General features: G+C 42.0%; 1 protein-coding gene across 2 annotated transcripts; it reads right to left on the reverse strand.

The window, feature by feature from the left end:
- Window positions 1–107: 107 nt before the first annotated feature.
- On the reverse strand, window positions 108–22,466 carry LOC101155537 (uncharacterized). 2 transcript variants are annotated; one of them, XM_078931672.1, is made up of 24 exons: window positions 22,328–22,466; window positions 19,964–22,042; window positions 19,527–19,649; window positions 17,406–19,394; window positions 15,635–15,768; window positions 15,288–15,455; window positions 14,962–15,141; window positions 13,293–13,881; window positions 13,026–13,175; window positions 12,715–12,932; window positions 12,534–12,609; window positions 12,120–12,410; window positions 10,865–11,101; window positions 10,638–10,790; window positions 10,283–10,464; window positions 8,894–9,086; window positions 8,686–8,805; window positions 8,474–8,593; window positions 6,936–6,956; window positions 6,791–6,852; window positions 6,524–6,716; window positions 6,276–6,404; window positions 4,482–4,617; window positions 108–742 (listed from the first exon to the last, which is right to left on the reverse strand). In XM_078931672.1, the coding sequence occupies exons 1-24, from the start codon at window positions 22,344–22,346 to the stop codon at window positions 610–612; spliced, it is 7,695 nt and encodes a 2,564-aa protein (XP_078787798.1). In that variant the 5' UTR covers window positions 22,347–22,466; the 3' UTR covers window positions 108–609. The 2 variants fall into 2 exon arrangements, with proteins under 2 accessions (XP_078787798.1, XP_023819492.2); XM_023963724.2 differs by lacking the exon at window positions 17,406–19,394.
- Between the last annotated feature and the right edge of the window lie 469 nt (window positions 22,467–22,935).

Genomic DNA, 22,935 nt, shown 5'->3' on the forward strand with positions numbered 1-22,935 from the left:
CTTAAAGCGGGTTTTGGAGACTTGCTTTTCGAAATAATATGATGCATGAAGAATGCAATTTTTTAATCATACGTTTTATTTTTTCTCTCACAAAAAACATTTCCACAAAAAGGTTAATCTGGATGCCATATTTGTAAGTTACATATTTACAAATGGTTTCTACTTGCTGTTGAAGTCCAGATTCCAACTAGAACTGTTTACTAAAGGGAGGCATAAATCCTTCCATGAAGAGAGAACCAAGACAGGTTGATGAATCCCTTTGGAGAACAGCAACCCCTCACATGTTAGAGCCAAGGTGTTTGCAGAATTTGATCCAGCAGAAGAAGTCGGGAGCGTTGCTGTGAATGACAATAAGCCTGAACTTCACATAGTCTGGAAAATGCAAACGTTGTGTGGAGGCCGAGAAGCACTGCAGTGGTTTAGCCTTCCTCTGCATTTGCTGCCATGGGCTTGTAGAGTTCTGCTTGGTCAGACTCTGACTGCAAACTGTAAACTACTCTCTCTGACTTGGCACCACTTTGTGCATCACAAGAAGTGACCTTAAAAGGCTCTTGGGTTTAATTATTTGTTGAAGTATAAATAAAAGTCCACGCTGGCCTGCACCGTGGGTTATCGGAGGCGGTGCCTGGGTGTGACGTTGTCTATAATGCGAGGGCTGCTGTGGGTCATGTATTGCAACGAAGGGTCAAAGAAGTTAAAGGGTGGAGGGTTTTGCAGGTAGTCCGGGGACGAGTGGGGGAGGCTGTAAGAAAAAGGAAAACAATCATAAAGCGAGAGTCATCACAAACACATGGCACAATTTCAAATAGGTGAATTTTTGTCGATGCTGCTAAAGTTTCTGTGCACATCTGATCTTTTCTGGCTCTGCTATATATTTATGTGTGTAGACAATCAAGAATTAACGGTCATAGAAAACATGCATCTTTGGCGAGCGTTCAAGAACGTGCGAAATGCGGGTCCTTGAGTGGTGTTCACACTGGACATGCAGGGAGGGGCTTCTTCTTCTTCTTCTTTTTCTACTGTTCACTAGTGCAGTGTTTTTCAACCAGTGTGCCGCGGCACACTGGGAGATGGTCAAGTGCACCGTGGAGAAATTGCCCTCATTCACTGATCTAAAAACATTTTCCATCTCCAGGATTTCAGCTCTTTGTTCATCCAAACAGGCCCTGATAAAACACTGAGTAGTTAGGAATATAAAAGATCTTAAAATTACTTTTTCTTTGTGTTTATTTAATTCTATTAAAGACATTTTGATAAGAATCACGGTACCGCGATTTAGCTGCAGCTATAACTGTGTAAGGAAAAGTCCCGCCCCTTTAACTGTCTCCGCCAATCATTCTTGAAGGCTTAATCACATGTCATCAGTCTGACCAATCAGAAGTGCTCAAAGTCTTCACTTCCTTGTTCTTAATTCTGCTGATAAAGTTGCTCAGTTCTAACAAAAATACCAGCTAAAGCTCGTCTTTAGCTGCCACAATTATCACAAAAATCCAGGGGAGGGGGGGGGGTCGATCAATACAGACCATGAATTTCTGCTTCTTTTTTTTTTGGATGCTGGTGTGCCGCGGGATTTTTGTCAGGGTTAAAGTGTGCCGTGGCTCAAAAAAGGTTGAAAAACACTGCACTAGTACATGTCTGCTACCTACAGGTAAAAGAGTCTTGGTGGGAAATATTGAATAGTGCAAATCTCATAAATCTTGCTCCAGGTTTTTAATTTCATAGCTCAATTCCTATAAATGAAAGACTTGCTGTCATAGAATTACGGAATTATTTATTTCTCCTTCATGATCAATTTTCAAACCATTAACACTTTGGTGAATCAAACAGGACGCCATCCATACCTCAAAATGTGCAGTTACATAGACCTTTCTTTGGAAGTGCACGCATGAACGCAAGTTGCTGAGGGTGATGTGCTTCTTTTAACCCTTGTGCTATCCTAGGCACTTTAACATTGGGAGTTGGGTCATCTAGACCCACTAGACAGTGCTCTGAACCTTTTTTCTTCAATGATTTGTGATCTTCACTGGTGTCCATGGATTACATGAAATCTTTCCACCTTTATCCACCTTTGTCATGGTAGGGAGAACATGTCAATGTAAGGGAAGGGTTATCTAAGATAGCACAAGGGTTAAAGCTGATAGAAACATGAAACCCAAACATCTGACTGCTTCTAGACTTGCTGTTGTCAGATTTGCAGCTCAGATGTTTCAGGCTGAATCTCCTTACCACTGCTCCTTCATGAAGGAATATTTGTACCACTAAAATGAGAACAAAATGTAACGTTTTGACATGAAAATGAGGCAATGCTGCACGAATCTCTGTCGATCACTGACACAAGCTAACACTTCCAAAGCAATCATTCACCAGAGATGTTTGAAAATAACCTTTGCAAATCCAAGTTCCTTTGGAGTCTTATTGTTAAAATGAGCATTTCATGGGGTTGTTAAGTGTGGTACAATGGAATGACCAATGGGGTGGAATATTAGACGGTTTGCGGGTTCTAAACCACAAAGTTAAGCAAATGAACTTTGTTAAGAAGTCCCAAAACTCAAGTCCCTGAATGTGAGACTCCGTTTTCACTGCTGACCACCCGACTACCACACGCCAACCAGTGCCTGCACGCCGTTTAGCACATCCACTACTCCATGTCTGCCCGAACATTATTGAACTCTTTTCTTGACTCTTACTTCATTTTCTCTAACGAATGTGCCACCAACCTCTTTCTTTGGGCCAACATCGTTGTTGCAGTTGCAGAAGACATTTGTTTTTATGGTTTTGGTTGTTTGGTCTCACCGCAGTTCAGGTTTTAAGCCTGAAAACTAATCAGTGTCTGAGATAATAAACTGTTTCAGAACCAAGCTCTGTCTGTGAAAATGTGTTTGTATCTGCAACTCAAGGAGGTTAAGAGCCTTTTCACACCAGTAAATCTGTGCAGCGCCAGAGTAAGTTTGACTTTAATGTGGTTTATTTGGTAAATGAGATATCTCTGTTCCATCTTAGGCAACACCAAGGGAACATGAACACAAATTCTGCAACAAACCTATGATGCCAATAACATCACACCCCATTTTGCAAGTAAACTGCTCAGAACACCAGTCCATCTTTTAAAAATGCTTAAACCTTTGCAGGGTCATGGGGATGCTGGAGCCTATCCCCATCCAAGTCCATTTCAGCACCACACTCACATACCAAAGACACAATTTGGAGTCACCAATCTACCTATGAAACATGTTTGTGGACTGAGGTGAAGCTGGATGGCCTGGAGGAAACCCGCACATGCTTACAGGAGGGCCCAGCTTTGAGCCAGCCTTCTCACTGTGAGCGGAGGTGCTAACCACTGTGCAGCCCATTCTCAAAGGAGCTCACCATAAAACCACAAAGCTTACTGTATATTTCATTGAGCAACACAATATCATGCATTCAGCACATCCACATGCTCCGTTTTTTATGTAAACCAACCAAAACAAAAAGTGGGCTACGGCCAGCTGTTTGGTGTGTGAAACAGTGGCATCCATGCTCAAGCCATGAAGATGCTGAACCAAGCGTACAAGCATGCTCCAGCATGGCTCAGTACAAAGTTCTGGGTGAGAGGCCTTCAGTCCGGCTCTTTACACTGAGTCTTTGTTTAGTTTTTATACCTGTTGACATGTTGTTATCCGTCATTCTTGCAGTCAAATAAATGACATTTAAATTACAGCATAATCCAGATTTCATTTTAATGTAATTTACAGTAAGCATTGAAAGTAATTACATCTCCTTCGTGTTTAAATAAAACATCATAAACCTTTCCCTGCATCACGCTTTGGATAATCCTACAGTGTTGTGTTAGTGTTGCTGCACCCCCCCATGTCATTAGGGTCTGCTTTAGCGAAAGCGGGTCTGCCATCAAGGGGATTAGGGTCTCTAAGGCCCACTAACACCTGGTCCAGATGTCATGCATCTGCACTCACATATGCTGGAGCTTCAGTCACGGACAGACTGCTTCTTCTCCCACCGGAAATGACTGAAAATCGAATTCCTTCCAGTGTGTGAATGCTGATGTTTTGATGAGTGTGTGTGTACATGTTTCTCTCTCATCCTCATTAGCTTCTGTTGTACTAAAATGCTTCTGCAAGCAATCCTCAGGGTTACACATGGTAGTTTCATTTACACCCAAGCTGTTAGAGGGAAGTGTTTTGTTTAATATAGTAAGAGTGTGGGCAGTCTGTGGGCCAACTGAGACATGAAATTCACAGAAGACGTTGCTGCAGCAGCAGAACAGTGGACAGGATTTACAGCCTTCTACAGCAGCAGATGATTGCCGCCTCACGGAGCTGCAGCCACAAGCATTTCAAATTCTGCACCAACAGATAATCTGCCTTAAGAATTCACAGAAAATTAGTTTTTTACATCCATAGTTGTGGCTTCTCTGCAGAGTCTAACTGCGCCTGACCTTGTGTGCCTGAACCGGACGGTGTGTGTTTGGTGTTCGTGTCACTCACTCTCCTGTCACAGTTTTCTTGCGGCAGCAAAAACAGGCCAGAACTGTGAGAAGCAGCAGCAGAAGCAGAGGGATGCCGATGCCCAGGCCCACAGCCATGATGAAGTCCTTGTTCGTTTGGATGACCTTCCCTGTGTCTGCAAACGGCCAGAAAACCCCAAACAACAGTTACTTAGTCATTTACATTACTGCACAAAAACTCATAAACTATTTAGAATGTACAGAAAACAAACTGTGTTTTACTTGGTAATTCTCCAATAGGGTTATAAATAGAGTTCTGCAAGTTCCTCTCACACAGTATAGGTAACCTCTTTTTGTTTTCCTAATGGAATCCTTCACATTACAATATTACTCTCTGAATTAGAATAAGGTACATGACTCCTGTATTACTTTATTGTTGCTTTTTTTAGAAACATGCAGAAGCAGAACCCAAGTGACAAACGGTTGGAGAAATAGCATAAACATGAGGGTAATTAATAATAATAATAGTTAATAATACATTTAATTTCAAGGGTCTTTTAATTTAGCAAATACCAATGAAAACATGATTAAATAACATGAGACAGTGTACACAAAGGGTCCAAGATGTTAAAATCATAGCGAAACAGCTGCAGTGAAAAACAGCTACAGATTCAAACACAGGGAGAGTCAATGGTTCTGATAACAGGGGGGGTGAGTCCCAAAAGTCTGGGGAGCAGAGCAGTTGCAGGTTCTTCACCCCGTGGTGCTGATATGGGTTAAGGAACAGTCAGAGGATGGGAGGATGAAGATCTGAGTGAGTGTGATGAAACAGCGATGTGGAGGAGACTGGACAGGCATGGAAGAGAGAAAGAGGTTCAGGATGGCCTTAAAGGTGAACTGCAGGAGTTTGTCCTCAATTCTGAATCTGACAGGAAGTCAGTGGAGCTGCTGTAGACCAGGTGAAGTGTGGAAAGGGGAGGGGGGTCAGTAATTATACAAGCAGCTGAGTTCTGGACCAGTTGAAGCTTGATGAGGGATTTGTGGGGAAGGCAGAAGAATTGCTGTAGTTGATGGTGATGAGACTGAGGACCAGTGGGGTCATTAATACAAAGAGAAAAGTTATTTACTGAAAACCAGATCCAACTTTAAAGAGGTGAGTTTGGTTGACAGATAGAGCTGCGTGTCATCAGCATAGCAGTGGAAGTGGATGTCAAATTTAAGGAAGATTGTTTTCACAGGGTTACAGTCAGTTAATGAAAAGGAAGGGCTCCAGGAAGGAGCCAAAAGATGCCTATAAACGATTAAAAGTAGCTTCTAAGAAAAGAATAATTAGAAATATTTATAATATATCTTCCTGGTATGCCACCCAAAGTCAGTCATGTATATAGTTTTTACTAGAGCTGTTTTGAGTCTTTCGTTCCTCAATTTTAATTGTGTAACCCTTGTGCTATCCTAGGCACTTTAACATTGGGAGTTGGGTCATCTAGACCCACTAGACAGTGCGCTGAACCTTTTTTCTTCAATGATTTGTGATCTTCACTGGTGTCCATGGATGACATGAAATCTTTCCACCTTTATACACCTTTGTCTAGACTATGAGAACATTAAAAAATTGTAAATCAAATGTGCAAAAAAGGCATCACAACTGATCCACTTTAAAGTTGCATTACATTCTCCTTTACACTTGCTATTTTATATATAAACAGACAGTTAATGACACTGTAGGAGGGTTTCTGACTTTATAATTCAAACACAGCACACCAATAAAGAAGTTGGAGAACCCCTGATGGAGAAAAAGAGTTTGAGTGTTTTTCTTCGATGTAAATCAGCTCACCGATCACACAGGACTGGCTTTCCTCCACATCAGTGCTGCCGTTGCAAACACACCTGTAGCTCCCATAGGTGTTGGAACACAGAGCAGGATAGACACACATCACCTCCCTGGCCTTGCACTCGTCCAAATCTATCAAACAGAGACCCACTGGATCACACTTCAACAACCACTTTTATTTCTCATCAAATGCTTCCAGTTTCGCTAATTCACTTAATCAAAAGCAGAAAATTCAACAAAACAATGTTTACCATCAACTTCCACTGCCTTGATGTCACAATAATTGCTGACTCGGGACAGATAGTCTCTGATGTACCAATGGGGGGTGTCACTGGACACCGCCACCCAGAACTCCTCCGCGCCACCTTGGGACGCCGTCTCTCCTTCTCTCCTACTGATGTTGTAGAACTTGTTTGTGAAGCCTGATTTCAGAATATCATCCAGCTAAAGAGGAAACAGAGATTGCAATGAACTGTAACAGGTTTGGGTCAACGGTCTTCCGTTGGTCTCCAGCTCACCTGTTTGAGGCCATCCCCTTTGTTCGTCCTCCAGAGCACAGAAACATTGAACAGGTTATATCCTGCAGATCCAGACAAACACGTTTTTCTCAACAAACAGAAACAGAGCAAAGCCATGACACAAAAAACTATGGAGGTTTCTTACCTGGAGGATTGGAAGAGTCACCTGCAGGGAGACAAACAATGTGAGTAACAGAATACAGAGCAAACACCCCTTCATCTAAAATCCCTCACAGCTCCAGAAGAGATGCAGAGAAGAAAGAGGTTCTGAGGAGACTTCACAGCAGTGACAATGAACAGAAATCAAAGTTAATCCTGGATATTTTGCATTTTCAATGATTCAATGAAACACTCTGCTGGGTAATAGTTGGTGTAATGTCAGTGATGTTCAAGTCCCACTTCGATTATCTTTTGATCTAATTTCAAAGTGTTCCCAGTTATATTTTAATAATGTTTATGTTGTTTTTGCCAATTTAAAAAAAAACAACCTGTGTTGTTTTGTAGGACAAAGTTTCTGCAGAGTGGCAGTAGGTCATTAGAAATTCACCTCTGAGCTGTGGGCCGGCTGCTGTGTAAGCCAACCCCACTCCCCATTACCCATTAGTTTACACTGTCTCCCACTAGCTCACAGTCCCTCACACCCTTAATTGAACATTACTGGTAATGGTGGCATGATTGGAACTATCCAGTGGTGCTGTTTTGAGCCGGTGACCAGCTCAGATGAGGAAGATCTATGTCTGCAAGTGGAAGCATCAGAATGGAGCAGAGCAGGGAGCTTGTGGCCTGCCCTGCATGGTTTCTGTGTCACAGATTTGCTTTTTTCAAAAGACATTTTTTTCATCTGCTCCTGATTCCCAACGATTTGAATAAAGAAATAATCAGAAATATACTAAATATACAAGAACATGTTAAAAACTAAAATGACAAAAGCAGTGAAAGTGTGGGCTAACTTGTAAAAAGTGATGAGTCTCTGGAGCATTTTTTGTTGAACGCAGTTTTACCGCAGGAGCCAGATTTCCTTCAGATTGGCTTCCACAGCTGATGCATTGACATCTTTACTGCTGAACTTGAACGCTGCGAAGCACTGATCCATACTTAAAACTGCAGCTCTCAGAGTCGAAGTCATTGATTTCTGCTTTCCCCCTGCGGCAGAGGAAACTCAGCCTTCTTTCTCTGAACCACTTTCTTTAAATTTAATGCTTTTCAATGGTTTCCGACCAAAAACAAGCTTTTATCATTTTTCCTTTTATCCTCCTGACTTTCAGGAATAACAGTGATTATGGATTTTTTTTTCCTGCTTTGCTGACTGACAGATAACTTCTTTCCTCGTATTTTTGTTGCACGATGTGCTTTTTTGGCAGCTGGACTGCTGTGAGCATTGATGCTTTGTAACATCCTTTCATGCCTACACACTCATCTTTATGTACATTCAGCCTGATGCGGCGCGCTGGGAACTTGGTCAGAAGCTAAGTGTTCCTGAGTGCAGACTGTTATTTGCATTTTGAATTTGTTTACATTTGACATCCCTGTGCCTTTAGAAGAGAGATAATAATAGTGAGGAAGATGAGGGAAGGTCCATAAACATTAAATTCTTTCAGATTTATTCAACATGGTAACAAAAGTACCATGTTGCACTATTTCACTTATTTTGGAAGAAAGTTGGATCCACAGTCCTGCACATACCACATCCTTCTCTGTCCTTGCTGTTTTGATATCTGCAGACACATTCAAATGAGCCGGGCTTGTTCTTGCAATCATATTTGGCATTCTGGCAGGTCATGAAAGCCGCACACTCATCTATATCTGCAAGACAGACAAACACAAACAGTGACTGTGCAGCACAGGCATGCTGGGACAAGAAGTCAGCGGTGAAGTATAGGCTGGCTCCATGGTACCTGTGCAGTTGAGGCCGTCTCCAGTAAAGCCCTGCTTACATCTGCAGCTGTAGTCTGACTTTATGCTCTGACATTCAGCGTCTTTGTGGCAGGGGAAGGGGAACGGGGGACTGCACATGTCTGAGGAGGAGCACAGAGGCAAAAGTGAGGAACTTTATCAGAAGAAAAAATAATAGCTGATCAAGTTTTAACATTCTGCGCAACTAACCGCGTTCAAAGCATTTGTATCCCACTCTGCCGTTGGGGAAGGTGTTGTCGGGACATTCTCCACAGGTAAACTCTCCAGGCTGGGACCTGGACTGACACGGTACCTCTGGAAAACAGGGTCTGCCTCGGCACACATCTGTGACATTCCCACAGAACTTCCCACTGAATCCCTTCGGGCACAGACACCCCAGAACCTGCAGTTTGGACCAAAAAAAAACAGTCAGTTCTGTTCTTTACAAAGAAATTACCAAAATAAGTTTTCTGTTGTTTTTTTTTTTTATAGATGATCTGATTTTTGAAGTTTAGATTATTTTTGCATCATTTTGATGCTTAGGATTTCATTTTATATGAGCAATAATTTCTACTTATATAGAGTTTAAACATCCAATAAGAGTTCCTACTTTAACAATGGATTGATCGATTTAAAGGAGCTTCTCAAAGCAGTGTAATCTTAGTCACCTCCATTTGTGAATATAGTCTTATAAATATGAAGCTTTTAAACTGCAGTTGGAATAACATACATTTTGATGTCTTGTTTTTTTTCTCAAATATTCATGGAAAACTAATAAATTCCTTATTTAGTATCAAGATAATAACATTTTTGTACATCTTGAGAGTCATGAATTGTCTGAAACATTTTAAATTCTCACTCCGGTCATCTTTTGATCTATTTTAAAATCATTTTCAATGGTCTTTAATTATGATTATCCTTGTTTTAGACATAATAAAAAAACTGTCGTTTTCTAGGACATAGTTTCTGCAGAGTGGCGGTAGTTCATTAGACAATTACCTCTAAGTTGTGGACGGGATTGTCGATACAAAGGAACCCTTCTCACACCTCCCATCATCCATGACTGAGAGCTCTCTGTTTACATGCTGTCCCGCTAGCCTACAGTTCCTCACACCCCTAAATGAACATTGCGGGGCAACAAAAATTGCGAGCAATATTGAAGCCATCCAGCCATACAGTTTGGATCCAGATTCCAGCTCAGATGAGGAAAACAAAGACGTTCATGGATTTATTTGTCTGCAAGCGGTTGCATCAGAATGGAGCGCAGTAGGGAGCATGTGGACCCCCAATTGTAGTTTTTACGTCACTGCTTTTTCAAAGAGGTTTTTTGGTCTGCTCCTGATTCAGATATTTCTTTAAAATGTCCTCCATTATGAGAAAAATGCTACAAGAACATGTTAAAAACACCAAATATAAACATTTAATTGGAGAGGATCTTTTAGAGATTCAAGCAGTGGCCCTGTTGTTAAAGAGTTTGTAGGAAAATACCCCACAAACTATGTTATATTCAAATAATGATCAGGAAATGTAACAAAAGTTCAAAAGGTTCTACCAAAACCTTTTCTGAAAAACAGATGCACAGCACCAAAAATCCATTACCTGGAATTTTCCCTGCAGATGGTTTTCAATGACACTCTCTTGCAGACAGGTCCCCCCATTGAGGCAGCTGCAGACTCGCAGGATGGGGGTGAAGAAGGAGCTGGCTTTTAGCGTGTCACTGACCTTTATGGTCAGCTGGACCGGCATGGTGCTGAGCGGCATCCATGTGAGGGATCCAGAGACTGAAGAAGCAAACATCACAGAACTGAGATGAATGTCATTAATACAGACACTCTACAGTTATGGTGTTTTTTTGGTGGGATCTAACTTCCCAATGTCCCTTTGGAATGAGATCCAGTAGTGGTGGATAATGGAAAAGCAGGTACATTTGGTTGAACATTAAGTATCTTCTCACCTTCGCCAATGGAAGCCCCCACAGGCCAGGGTGAGAGCAGTGAGTATGTGATGGGGTCATTATTGGGGTCCTGAGCAACTATTTGAACACTAACCCGAGAGCTGACCTTGGCCTGGATCACGACGGGGCCTGTCACTATAGGAGGCATGTTACCTGCCCAACCACAACGCATTAGAAGAGCAGAATGGCAAAAACACAGGAAGCCGTTGGGATGTAAACACACTCACCAAAGAGGACAGCGAGACTCTCAAAGCGTTTCTCAGCATTCAGAGTTAGCAGACCCAGGTCAGACATGTTGGACGCCAGCGTGTCATGGACGCACGACTCGCTGTTTTCACAGACCTTCCTCACCTCATTGACTTTAAAAGGACCAGAGCTTTCCAGGAGGTCAAAGGTGGAGGGGAACACCTGAGGAACCCTTGGAGGTGAGGAGAACAAGAGGCTCTCTGGTCCTGGTACTGCCCCTAACAGCACACATATGAAATGGAGTTCAGCGTATTGACAGATGTACCCCATGACAATCTGTAGGCTCTGTGAAATACATGAATCGAGCATAAAAACAGCACCTGATAGAATACGCAGACGTGTATGTTTACGCTTCAATACCACATTGACTGACGCTGACACGTCCTGTATTTCCATGTGCCGAAAATTATTTGCTCCCTTCCTAAAGTACATGAATACACTTCAAAAAACAGTGGTGGAGCTAGAACAATTTGTATAGGAGACGGGAGGGGGGCAGAAGTCTTTGGAAGGGTGGCAAATTTTAATTTAACGATTTAAAAAAAAATGTATTTGTTATTTTAGAGAGCTCAAAAAGGTTAGTGATGATTTATCAAACTTTGTAAATATTGATACTAAGATTGATTTAGAAATAGGGGGGAAAATGGGTTGGGGTAAGCTTCTTGCTGGGAGAGGGGTGCTGCCCCCCTTTGACCTCCGTCGCTACGACCCTGTAACAACTGAATCTTAAGAAATTAAAAATTGTCTCATTTTTTGTCTTGCAAGAAAAATAATCTCATTAATAAAGTTTTCAACAGCAACATAGTCTTTGTTTGTAAAAAATGTGTCTAGAATTTGTTTCTTAAAATAAAGAATTCTTGCAAAGACCAAATTTTTACCCCTTTGGCAGATTTTTTTTCTGCTTATTCACTTTTTTTTTCTTTCAAATTTGCAGAATTTCTGACTGACTTCTAGGGGACCTTTTTTTTGCAGAGCGTATTCAAATATTCAGAATGCTAATCCTTAAAAAAGCTGAAAATATATCCAAATTATATGAGTAAATCCTAAATTCAGTTTTCACCTATAAACAAAGGGACAGTAAAATGAACTGAACTGATTTAAATTAGAAAAAATAAAGATTCAGACAGAGCAAATATCCAGTGTTAATCAACTGCTATGTACTCACAGTACATATTTTGGAGCATTTTGAGCCTCTCCTTCAAAATAAAATACTGTCAGCTAAGTGAATGTTGCACTCACAGGACAGACCAAACTGATGCACGTCGTCCTCCGTGAGGGGCTTGGAGTCTTGTGAGCGTAGGATCTTGCCGTTTGACATGAGGAAATCGTCAGCGCCGCTGGAGCTCCAGAGACCCACCAAACCCAGAGTGCGGTTGTAGAAGGTCTGAGGGACCTCCATCGTGGCTTCCAGCTGTCTGTAGCTATCCTTTCTCCACACGACCACATGGAGTCCGCCGTCATAGACCACTGCGCACTTATCCATGGAGGGGCAGCGCACTGCAAAGTTCTTTTCACTCAAATATACAACACCTGAAAGGATATGTGCAGCAGAGATTGCGATTTTTTTACTGATTGAGCAATATATATTTAAATTACAGGTATGTCAGACATAGTTTAATGCAAAAGCAAAATGGTTTGATGTGTTTTTATTACCAACTGTGACGAAGACTTCTGTATCATCCACAAAAACCTTCAGTCCATTGTCTTTGTCTGAACATCTCCACTCAATCTGAAAGGGGTGCATCAATCACCATTAGCAGCAATCACTACTTAATCATGAGTCCCTTTGAGAGGTTGTTGGCCTTTGAGGTTATAGTACACTCAGAATGTTTACCTTGCCAAAGCTTTGGTGGAAGGCTGCCATGCGCACCACCACAGGGACATCAATCCGTTTCCCTGTGTTTGTGTAGAGCTTGTCCATCTGCCCTTGAAGGGTGAAGACATTGGAGCCGGTGCTGGATGAGAGGCGTAATATGACAAACTCGCCAAGGGCCATGAAGCAGTACTTTGTTCCATCAAAGGTTATGAAATGGAGGCTTCCGTACACCATGGCTGCAGGGACACGGATCGCATATTACTAAAAAGATCATACATTCCAAATACATTCCTGGATGAGGCTGAGTTTTTGGTTTTGGGTCCTCTCACCAGTTCCTGGTACTGCAGTCTTAGACTGGGCGGAGCCAGCTGGACCATTCCAGCCGTAACCCTGACAACGATCCAAAGGCCTCTTCCTGAGATAAAGCTCACATAGAGGAGACTCAATACAACACCACTGAAATGGCAGGAGGTCTTCATCTGCAGAAAGATGTGTGAGGTACTTTTACAGGATGTAAGCACACATGTTACTTTAGACAGTCACACTAAACATCCTACTTTAATGTCAGATCTGAGAAAGACGGCAAAGTTTTTTACCAATGTGTTTCTGTGAGCTCTCCTTGGAGAAGTAGCGTTCGTTGTATCCAGCCAGTAAGGGGCCTTCTAGGTCATAAACACACCTCTTCCCTGCTCCGAATTTGTTGGAAAGGAGTGACCTGAAGACCTGCCCTGTACCCCCCCATCGCTGAGCCCTCAGCTTCTGTACCGTTGGGCCTGGATCAGCGTCGTCCTGTAAGAAGGACTGGTCCTCCAGAGCCTGGTTGCGTGTGCAGGGACAGCCAGGCAGCAGCCCTGTCCACTCAGCAGGGGCGGGCTCTTTCATGGCCCACATCCGGCACTTCATTTGAGAATCAGCGTTTGACCCATCTGCCCAAGTTAGATTGTATACCAACTGGCCTAATTTTCCGAGAGTTCCCTTCTTTCCGTGAGGCCTGTACCTTCCCCCTGGCCCAAAAAGGTTGTCTGCAGGGTCTGTGACCTCCATGACGGAGGTTCTTCCGTCTGTGTAGCCAATTAAAGCGTTGTGATATTTCCTCAGCCCCGGACCCCAGCTCATGTTCCCGTATCGCAGGAGGGCAAAGGAGCGTGCTGCGTCCATGGTCAGGATACACTGGAAAGTGTTGGTCTGAAAATAAATGAGAACTCTGTTGATGATGGGCTAACGAAATTGACATTTTTAATAGAACCAGAACAAAAAGGTTTACTGTTCCAGGTCCTGTATCACCACAATCTTACCTGAAGGTGGCGCCACACCTCCACATATGGAAACAGATTGACTTTCTGCTTAAATGAAAAAGGCTCATGTTTTCCATAACAATACTGCTTGACCCTTGTGCTATCTTAGATGACCCCACCCTTACTTTGACGTGTTCTCCTTACCATGACAAAGGTGGATAAAGGTGGAAAGATTTCATGTAATCCATGGACACCAGTGAAGATCAAAAATCATTGACGAAAAAAGGTTCAGAGCACTGTCTAGTGCAGTGTTTTCAACCTTTTTTGAGCCACTGCACACTTCAACCTAGACAAAAATCCCGCGGCACACCGACATTCAAAAAAAAAAAAGAAAAAGGAGAAACTCTATTGATAAACTGTCCCTCCATGATATCACATGCATTTTTGTGATAATTGTGGCAGAAAAAGCTGGAAGTTGCAGCTGTTTTTTTTAAGATGTGATAAAAGTTGAGTTAAAAAATTAAAAAACAGTTTGATTTGTGGTCGTTGTGGTTTCACGACGTTAAGAGGAGAGAGTCGTGCGCCCAGACGCTCACACTCTCACTTTAACCCAATGCATCATGGGAGATGTAGTTCAATAATCCGCCGAACACCTTTTTCTGCCACAATTATCACAAAAATGCATGTGAGATTGCAGAGGGTCTGTAGATCAATACGAACTATGAGTTTCTCCTTAATTTTTAATTTTTGGATGCCGGTGTGCCACGGGATTTTTGTCAAGGTTAAAGTGTGCCTTGGCTCAAAAAGGGTTTAAAAACACTGTCCTAGAAAACGACACTGGTATTTAAATTAGGGATACAAATAGCATAATCGTTATTAAAAGACCACTGGGAACACTTTACAACAGATCAAAAGATGATCAGAGTTGGACTTTCAAATAAGACTCTGTCCGTAGTGGGGCTTCATTTCAAATAGAATTTCTGAAAGTCTGAAACACAGACTTTAAAAAGAAAAGAGAAAGGAAGCGAACCTCTGAAAAGTTGACTTTTTGGTAGGAAACAGGCATCACTCTGTCCCAGGTGATCTTGAGGATCCATGCCGGCGTGAAGGCAGGCCTGCTATTCTTGGCCTCAAACTTTGTCACTTCATCAGCTGTTCGATTGAAAACTATCTGCGAGAAAACATCTGACACATCGCTTTTGTTGTATTCCTAAAGGTTTGAAACAAGAGAAGCTAGATTAAGACCAAGCAGTTGATTGGTTAAAAACAGGCATTTTCTCCTTTTTAATTTTTTGTCTGATTGCAATCATAGCAGCAGATTAAGCTCAAATGCTGTTACACCTGTTTAGATCTAACCTTATAATGCAGCTTCCCTACTCCTTGGGTCAGGTCCACATCGTCCCAGAACGCAGCCAACATCGCCACCTTCAGGTCATCAGGAAAACCGCTAGCCGATGGAGCTGGGAGGAGAAACTGCTCATTCTCAGCCAAAGATTGAAACTGGACCAGGCCATTGTCTGAGAACTACAAAAGGAAAGAAGAAAGAGACACAAAAGGCCAACAAACTCCTGAGTTAATGACAAACTTCTCTGTTACCACAAACTCTGTCCTTCTTTATCATCAAAAATAAAATTAGGCTCAGCTCCATGATAAGATTTACTCAGTTATCAACATCCATCAGAAATAACTACTTAGGGACTTACAAACACCCTGTTGAACGTTTTCCCCATGAACGGAAACCCTGATGGTGGAGCGATGTATGGAGAGTTTCCATCTTCTGAGTCTATTGTCACTTCAGTGTCTCCAACCTCAGCTCCAAAGGGGTAAAGGGTGGCCTCTGTCAGGAAGACAAAACCATTTGCTCATCATTACCGGCTGCATTATGGGACTGGGACCATTTGTTACTGTCTTCTACAAAACAAAACCCCCAAATTATTTCTTAAGTAAAGTTAAATTAGGGTTAAGTGGTCACAATAAAAGACCACCAACAGATAAGCTAATTTTTAAATGTTCACCCAAAATTAAATTGCTCTGACTTTTTGTGATCTTTTGACACACAAGTTATATCTTTGTATGATCCCCTTTTGTGTTTGAGGCTAAACCTTTAATATTTTTTATTATTTGATTGTATATTCCTTTGAAGTTTCTTATTTTAATGTATTGTTGATGTAAGATTTTGAAAAGTAACATTTAACTTATCTGTCTGTGTGTACTCAGAACCCAAAATAAAATAGAAAAACATATTAAAAATGCTTCACAAATGCAAATATAGGCTTGTGAATTTTGCACAATTACATGCAGTTGGAGTTGGGTATTACAAACTACCAAAGACTTAGAAAAAATAATGTGAGAACCCTTCAGAGATTTATCCCACATGCTGCAAACAAACTCAATCATGAATTTAAAATGCAGTCTCTACAAACAAAAGACAATGTTCCGTCAATAAATAGAGCTAATAATGACAATTTGAGAAATCAACTTCATGTATTTTAAGATTGCTGAGTAAAGACCTCAGTGTCCTTGGAAAGTCTTTCTTTTTGCCAATCTGGTTTCTGTTAAATAGTTAAAGCTAACAGGATAAAAACTAAAACTAGTAGGGTTTTCTGATAGTTATGCATAAGTTAAATGAACAATTTAGTATTTCAGATAATATTTAGCTTATCAGTGGGGAATGCACAGCGGCACAGTGGTTAGCAGTTCAAAATCTAGCTGGGACTTTTCTGTGAGGAATTTGCATGTTCTCTCCAGACATTTTTGGGATTCCTCCCACAGTCCAAAACCATGTTTTGTAGGCTAATGGGTGGCTCTAATTTGTCCCTTGGTTGGAAAATCAGTGTGTCCCTGCAACAGACTGGTGACCTGTTCAGGGTGTACACCGCCTTCACCCAGCTCCAGCAACCCCCTGATTGATGGATTTATCTTTTCTTCATTGCACTACAGTAAGAAAAAGTTAATTGGTTTAATCACTGAGGTCCATAATGAATAAAGATTTGGGTTTAGTGCAAACAGATCATGTTTCAGTTACAGCATATGAGCTATTGTCATCTTGGAACAACCTTGACCAAAACTTGAGGTATAGTGGTCTGTATTGAACACAAGAGTACCTTGGTAGATAGTCATGAGTTACATTAACTTGAGAAACTGTCCTGCAGATGGAGGCTGCAGGACAATTTAGATTCATTAATTAACCTCTGAAGCTTGATTTTCAATTGTAGGAGGAAACCAGAGTGGCCGGTGAAAACCCATGAGCGCTTGAGAACATGCAAACTCCACACAGTAAGGACCCAGTCAAAATTCGAACCAGATTCTTCCTGCTGTGGGGCAAGATAACCACTACCCCACGGTGCTGCTCATATATCCTGTTTCAAACTCTTTAATCTTTATAATAGGCTAAACAGATAGAGGAAAGAAAGACTGAAAGAAAAGGACACACTCTTAACATTCTGCTTTGTGAATAATAAATGAACAACCAACCATCCTTAGACAAGACTCTGCACTCCATGCTGTTTTTTGGACAGGAACAGGAATAGGACCCTGGTAGGTTTGTACAGACTGACATTCCAGGACATGGTGAGAATAAAGTACATTCATCCAAATCCACACATCCATCTTTCCCACGACCATTGTCTTTGGTGGGAATCCAGCCATGATTACACAAGCATTTGAAGTCCCCTACATTGTTGATGCAGGTTGCAGCAGAGTGGCACCGTCCATTTGCTTGCTGGCATTCGTCCATGTCTGTGCACAGTGGCCCGACACTTATGAAGCCTGGTTTGCATACACACACAAATGACCCTGGGGTGTTTTGACATTCAGCGGCGAGGTGGCATGGGTTGGTCAGAGCAACACATTCATTCACATCTTCGCAGGAGGAACCATTTCCAGCAAACCCCAGACGACAGTGACATGAAAAGGAACCAGGGGTGTTCCAGCAGTATGCCAATGGGCTGCAAGATGAATTCCCACATTCATTGACATCCACACATGCCTCATTTTCTTCATGAAACCCTAATTGACAAGAGCAATTGTACTCTCCTGGCAAGTTTGTGCAGACTTGATCACTGCGGCAAGTGGTGTCGTTCTTACATTCATTTATATCCTCACAGCCAGAGCTAACAAGTTCATAACCAGGATCACATACACACCGGAAAGACCCCTCTGTGTTGTGACACAATGAGTGCTTTGGGCATGGACTACCAACCTGACACTCGTTCTCATCCTGACACTCGCTACCATGCCGTCTAAAGCCTTCACTGCAGAAGCAATGAAAAGAGCCTATGGTGTTGAAACATACTGAATTGGGTTGGCACACTGAAGAGTTAGAGGAATCCAGGCATTCATCTATGTCCACACACTCTGTCCCATTACTCCTGAACCCTTCAAAACATTTGCAATAGTATGAGCCTGCTACATTTAAACATGACCCATTGTTGCAAAGCTCTTCCTGTTGTTTATCAATACATTCATCAATGTCCAAACACAAGTCACCAGTGCTCGCAAATCCTATATCACAAAGACACTGGTAGCTGCCATTTGTGTTTACACATGTGCTTTTCTCAGGGCAGGTGGTGTTGTAAGTACATTCATTGATATCACTACATACAGTGCCACTGGCTTGGTAACCTTCCCAGCACTCACAAATAGAATATCCAATTTTGTTAATGCAGTTGGAAAAATTAGGACATTGGATTAGACCCAGAAAGCACTCATTAATGTCCAAACACAGTGAGCCATTCTCTGAGAACCCTTGGTCACACAAACAGTTGTAGCTCCCCTCTAGGTTTCGACAGGTACTGTTGTCAGGGCAGATGAAGCTCCTGTTTGTGCATTCATCTATGTCTTCACAGAGTGTCCCATTGCTTTGAAAACCTTCCCAACAGGTGCAGATATAAGAGCCATTTGTGTTGAAGCAGTGGGAAAAGGAAGGACAGGCATGACCCTGGGATTGGTCACATTCATTTACATCCCAGCAGTCCGTGCCATTTCCTTCATAGCCTTTCGGACATTGACAGAAGTAGGAACCGTGGAAAACCAAACATTCAGCAAGTGGGTGACAGTTGGTACTTGAATTCATGCAGGTGTCTTCGTCCACACATGTGCCCTTTTCATAAACTCTCCCTATGACACAAGAACAGTTGTAGGAACCAGGAATGTTGTTGCAGGTCATGTTCCTTTCACAAGCCGTGGACAGCTCGCATTCATTGACATCATCACAAACAAAGCCATCCCCTTGGTATCCATCTTTGCACTGGCAGAAATAGGACCCATTAGTGTTGACGCATAGAGCCAGAGAGCTGCAGTTGTTTCGCAGGGTAGAGTTCTGATTGCATTCATTCACATCCTGGCAGTCATAACCATTGCCTTCCGTGCCATGTGGGCAAGCACAGGAGAAAGATCCAGGCGTGTTAGTGCAGATGGCAACTGGATGGCAGCCTCCATTTTGGACTTGGCACTCATCAAAGTCTATAATTTATCCAAAATGGGAAAATGTCAGGATACAGCTCCAAAAGGTGCTAAAAAGGCTCACAGGAGAATCAATTTACAATGACCAAAAACAAAGCAGATGAAATTGTCAAACTGGAATCTAAAACTCACCTGTGCAATTTTTTCCATCCCCCGTGAAACCACTTAGGCAGAAGCAGGAATAACTGCCTCGAGTATTTACACACTGGGCATATTTGCTGCACTGTTGCTGTCCAGTGTCACACTCATTCACATCTAAAATCACAGAAGACACAGGTGTTGTTAAGAGAAAAACAGGGAAGTTATCGAGTTACCATCCGAGCTGATCTATCATTATAGCTAAAGGTTCTTTGATGATTGGCAGAGTCACCTATCATCGATGAACTTGACTTCAGAAGTCCTTTCATATGAATCTATTATTTGGTGCCTTGGAAAACATTGCAAACATGTCCCAATAGTAGCAGTTGTGATCACCCATTTGCTTCTAGTATTGTGAATGTAAATACATTTTACAATACATTTTACATCGGAGAAACAATGATAATATGCATAACTGGTAAATACTTTACCAATGCAGTGTGATCCATTGAGAGTGTAGCCTGTCTTGCAGTCACAGGAAAATGACCCTGGGAGGTTTGTGCACTTGGTGTCATTTTGTGGACAAATATTATCCATCTGGCATTCATCTATGTCAGAGCAAGTCAATCCATTACCGTTGAAGCCCAGGTCACAGACACACTGATATCCAGAAGCTGAACCATGGCACAAACCCTTGGTATCACAAGCAGGATTACACAGTTGAGGTGGAGGCTCACAGCTATTATTTAAGGCTATGGTTCCATTTAAACATGAGCAAACAAATGAACCAGGAGAATTTATGCATTTTGAAAAAGAAGGGCAGGTGGTGTTGGAGAGGGAACATTCATCCACATCCTGACATGTGAAGCCATCACCGGTAAATCCAAACTGACAAGAGCAGATGAAGCCTCCAATTAGGTTGGTGCATAAAGCTCTTGAGTGGCATATGTTGCTTATTTTACATTCATCTATATCCATGCAGTAGCTGCCATTTCCTGTGAACTCTCGCTTACATGTGCAAGAATATGAACCAATGGTGTTGAGGCATGTGGCGTTGGGATGGCAGGGTTTGTTTTTACATTCATCCATATCAACACAAGCCATGTTGCTAGCAGGGCGATAGTACCCCACCTGGCAAGGGCAATTGTATGAACCATCTGTGTTTTTGCATTCTTCATTCACACCACATGGATTATTCCTGGTCTCACACTCATTTATGTCCTGGCAAAGGGTCTTGTTAATCAAAAGAAAGCCTAGAGGGCACTGGCAGATGAATGAACCCTGACTGTTGACACATGTTGCTTTGTTGCTGCAACCTCCATTTTCTACTAAACACTCGTTTATATCATTGCACTGAGACATCCCATTTCCAGTATAACCCACTTTACAAGGACAGCTGTAAGAGCCAGGTAGGTTAGTGCAAATGGAATTGAAATGGCACAGTGAAGGTGTTGAGCATTCATCTACATCCTCACAGACTGAGCCATTTCCTAAGAAGCCTTTTAAGCACTGGCAAGTATAGGACCCAGGAGAATTTGTGCAATTTGCATTAGAACTACAGATTTTTGCCTCACACTCGTTAATGTCAATGCAATTAGTGCCACTGAAGTTGTAGCCCTTGCCACAGTCACAATAATAGGACCCATCAGTGTTGACACAAGTAGTAACAGAGGGGCAGATGTTTGGTTGAGCACACTCGTTAATGTCGTCGCACTTTCGTCCTTCTCCAACAAAACCTTCCCGACAAGCGCACTCATAACTTCCCATTCGATTGATGCAAATAGCTTTTGGGTCACATTCATTGCGTTGATTGCATTCATTGATGTCTACACATACCAGGCCATTACCCACAAATCCACTATTGCATGTGCACTTGTATGAGCCAAGGCTGTTTTCACATTTCGCAAATGGGCTGCAGATATTTCTTGCACACTCATCGACATCAACACAACTCTGTCCGCTAGTTTCATAGCCACTCCTGCATGAGCAGCGGTAGGTGCCAGGCAAGTTAACGCAGCCTGTTGAGCCCGGCAGGGAAGAACACACGCTGGGATTTTCTGAGCATTCATCAACGTCCATACAAAGGTAGTTTCCATTGCCCTTGAAACCAGCATTGCAGTTGCATACATAAGACCCTGGATTGTTGTTGCAGGTCGCATTCCAGTGGCAAATGCTTTGTCTTGAGCATTCATCATTATCTGTACACTGGAAGCCATCGCCCTGAAATCCACTTTTGCACTCACACCTTCGTCCTCCTTCAAAATTAGTACAGATGGCATCAGGGTGACAACCCCCATTATCCTTGAGGCATTCGTTAATATCCTGGCAGTCCTTTCCGTCCCCTGTGTATCCATCGAGGCAAATGCAGTTGAAGCTGCCTAGGGTGTTGATGCAGCTGGCCTTCGAGCCACATTTGTCGAGTTGACTGGCACATTCATCCATATCGTCGCACTGCACGCCATCACCCTGGTAACCCATCTTGCACACACAGATGAAGCTGCTTTGGATCTTTATGCAATCAGCCTCAGAGCTACATTTGCTGCCTACTGCTTCACATTCCTTTGGATCAACTGGGAAAAGGATGAGAAAAAGGCATAGCACTCATTACACAAAATTTTATATTCCTCAATTAACTGGAGCAAGACCATTCTTAAACCTGTTGTCTAAGATTTGTGCAGACATTGGGTGTGTTACTGAGCATCCCAGTCAATTACAGATTTTTCGAGGAACCCGTTTTTAAAGCTTTAAAACCCAGGTGGGTTTCTCCCAATGAAACCTGGTTCCTTGAAGAAGACATTTGAATGCCTCTTGGTGTATGTCAATAACTCTAAAGTGGTTCATCAGAAGTGACATACCTGCACTGCTGTTTTCCATCAGCACAGTAACAGTCAACAGCCAAAAGAAAATGAATCTGTGAAGGCAAAGAAAGGACTAAATTAGAGGTTCCTCAGCTCACTAAAACATTTCAGGAGAACATCTTTTCCAAAAACAATTTATATTGTTTGTCTTTTAAAATTTAATAATTTTTTTACTGTTACTTTAAACGAAGCAGAGGTCTATTTGCATCAGAACTTATTTAGACCCACTACAATCATCTTTTAATCTATTGTACATATATTCCCAGAGGTTTTTAAAATATATATATAATGATGAGGTTTTTAAGCCAAAATAAAAACAAAAAAAAACTGTCTGAAATTCACCTCTGAGTTGTGGGTGTTACTGGTGGCAGTTATATTACCAGTGCAACTAAAATGGCTGGCAAATTTGTAGCTATCCAGTTATACATTTTGATCCAGATTCCAGCTCAGACAAAGAAAACAGAGACGTACGTAGATGTATTCTTCTGCAAGTGGATGCATCAAAATGAAGCGGAGCAGGGAGCTTTTGGCCCTAATTTGTACATCACATACATTATCTTTTGCAAACAACATTTTATCATCTGCTCCTGATTCACGACAATTTC

Source organism: Oryzias latipes, chromosome 15, assembly GCF_053564925.1.
Source record: "Oryzias latipes strain Hd-rR chromosome 15, Olatipes_Hd-rR_3.1".
Classification (NCBI taxonomy): Eukaryota; Metazoa; Chordata; class Actinopteri; order Beloniformes; family Adrianichthyidae; genus Oryzias; species Oryzias latipes.

Coding starts and splice junctions, on each gene's coding strand:
- LOC101155537 (XM_078931672.1), bottom strand. Junction 15,456..15,634: donor AAACGTTCAACAGGGTGTTT/GTAAGTCCCTAA, acceptor TTCCTTTTGTAG/TTCTCAGACAATGGCCTGGT. Junction 10,791..10,864: donor GAGTCTCGCTGTCCTCTTTG/GTGAGTGTGTTT, acceptor GTGGTTGGGCAG/GTAACATGCCTCCTATAGTG.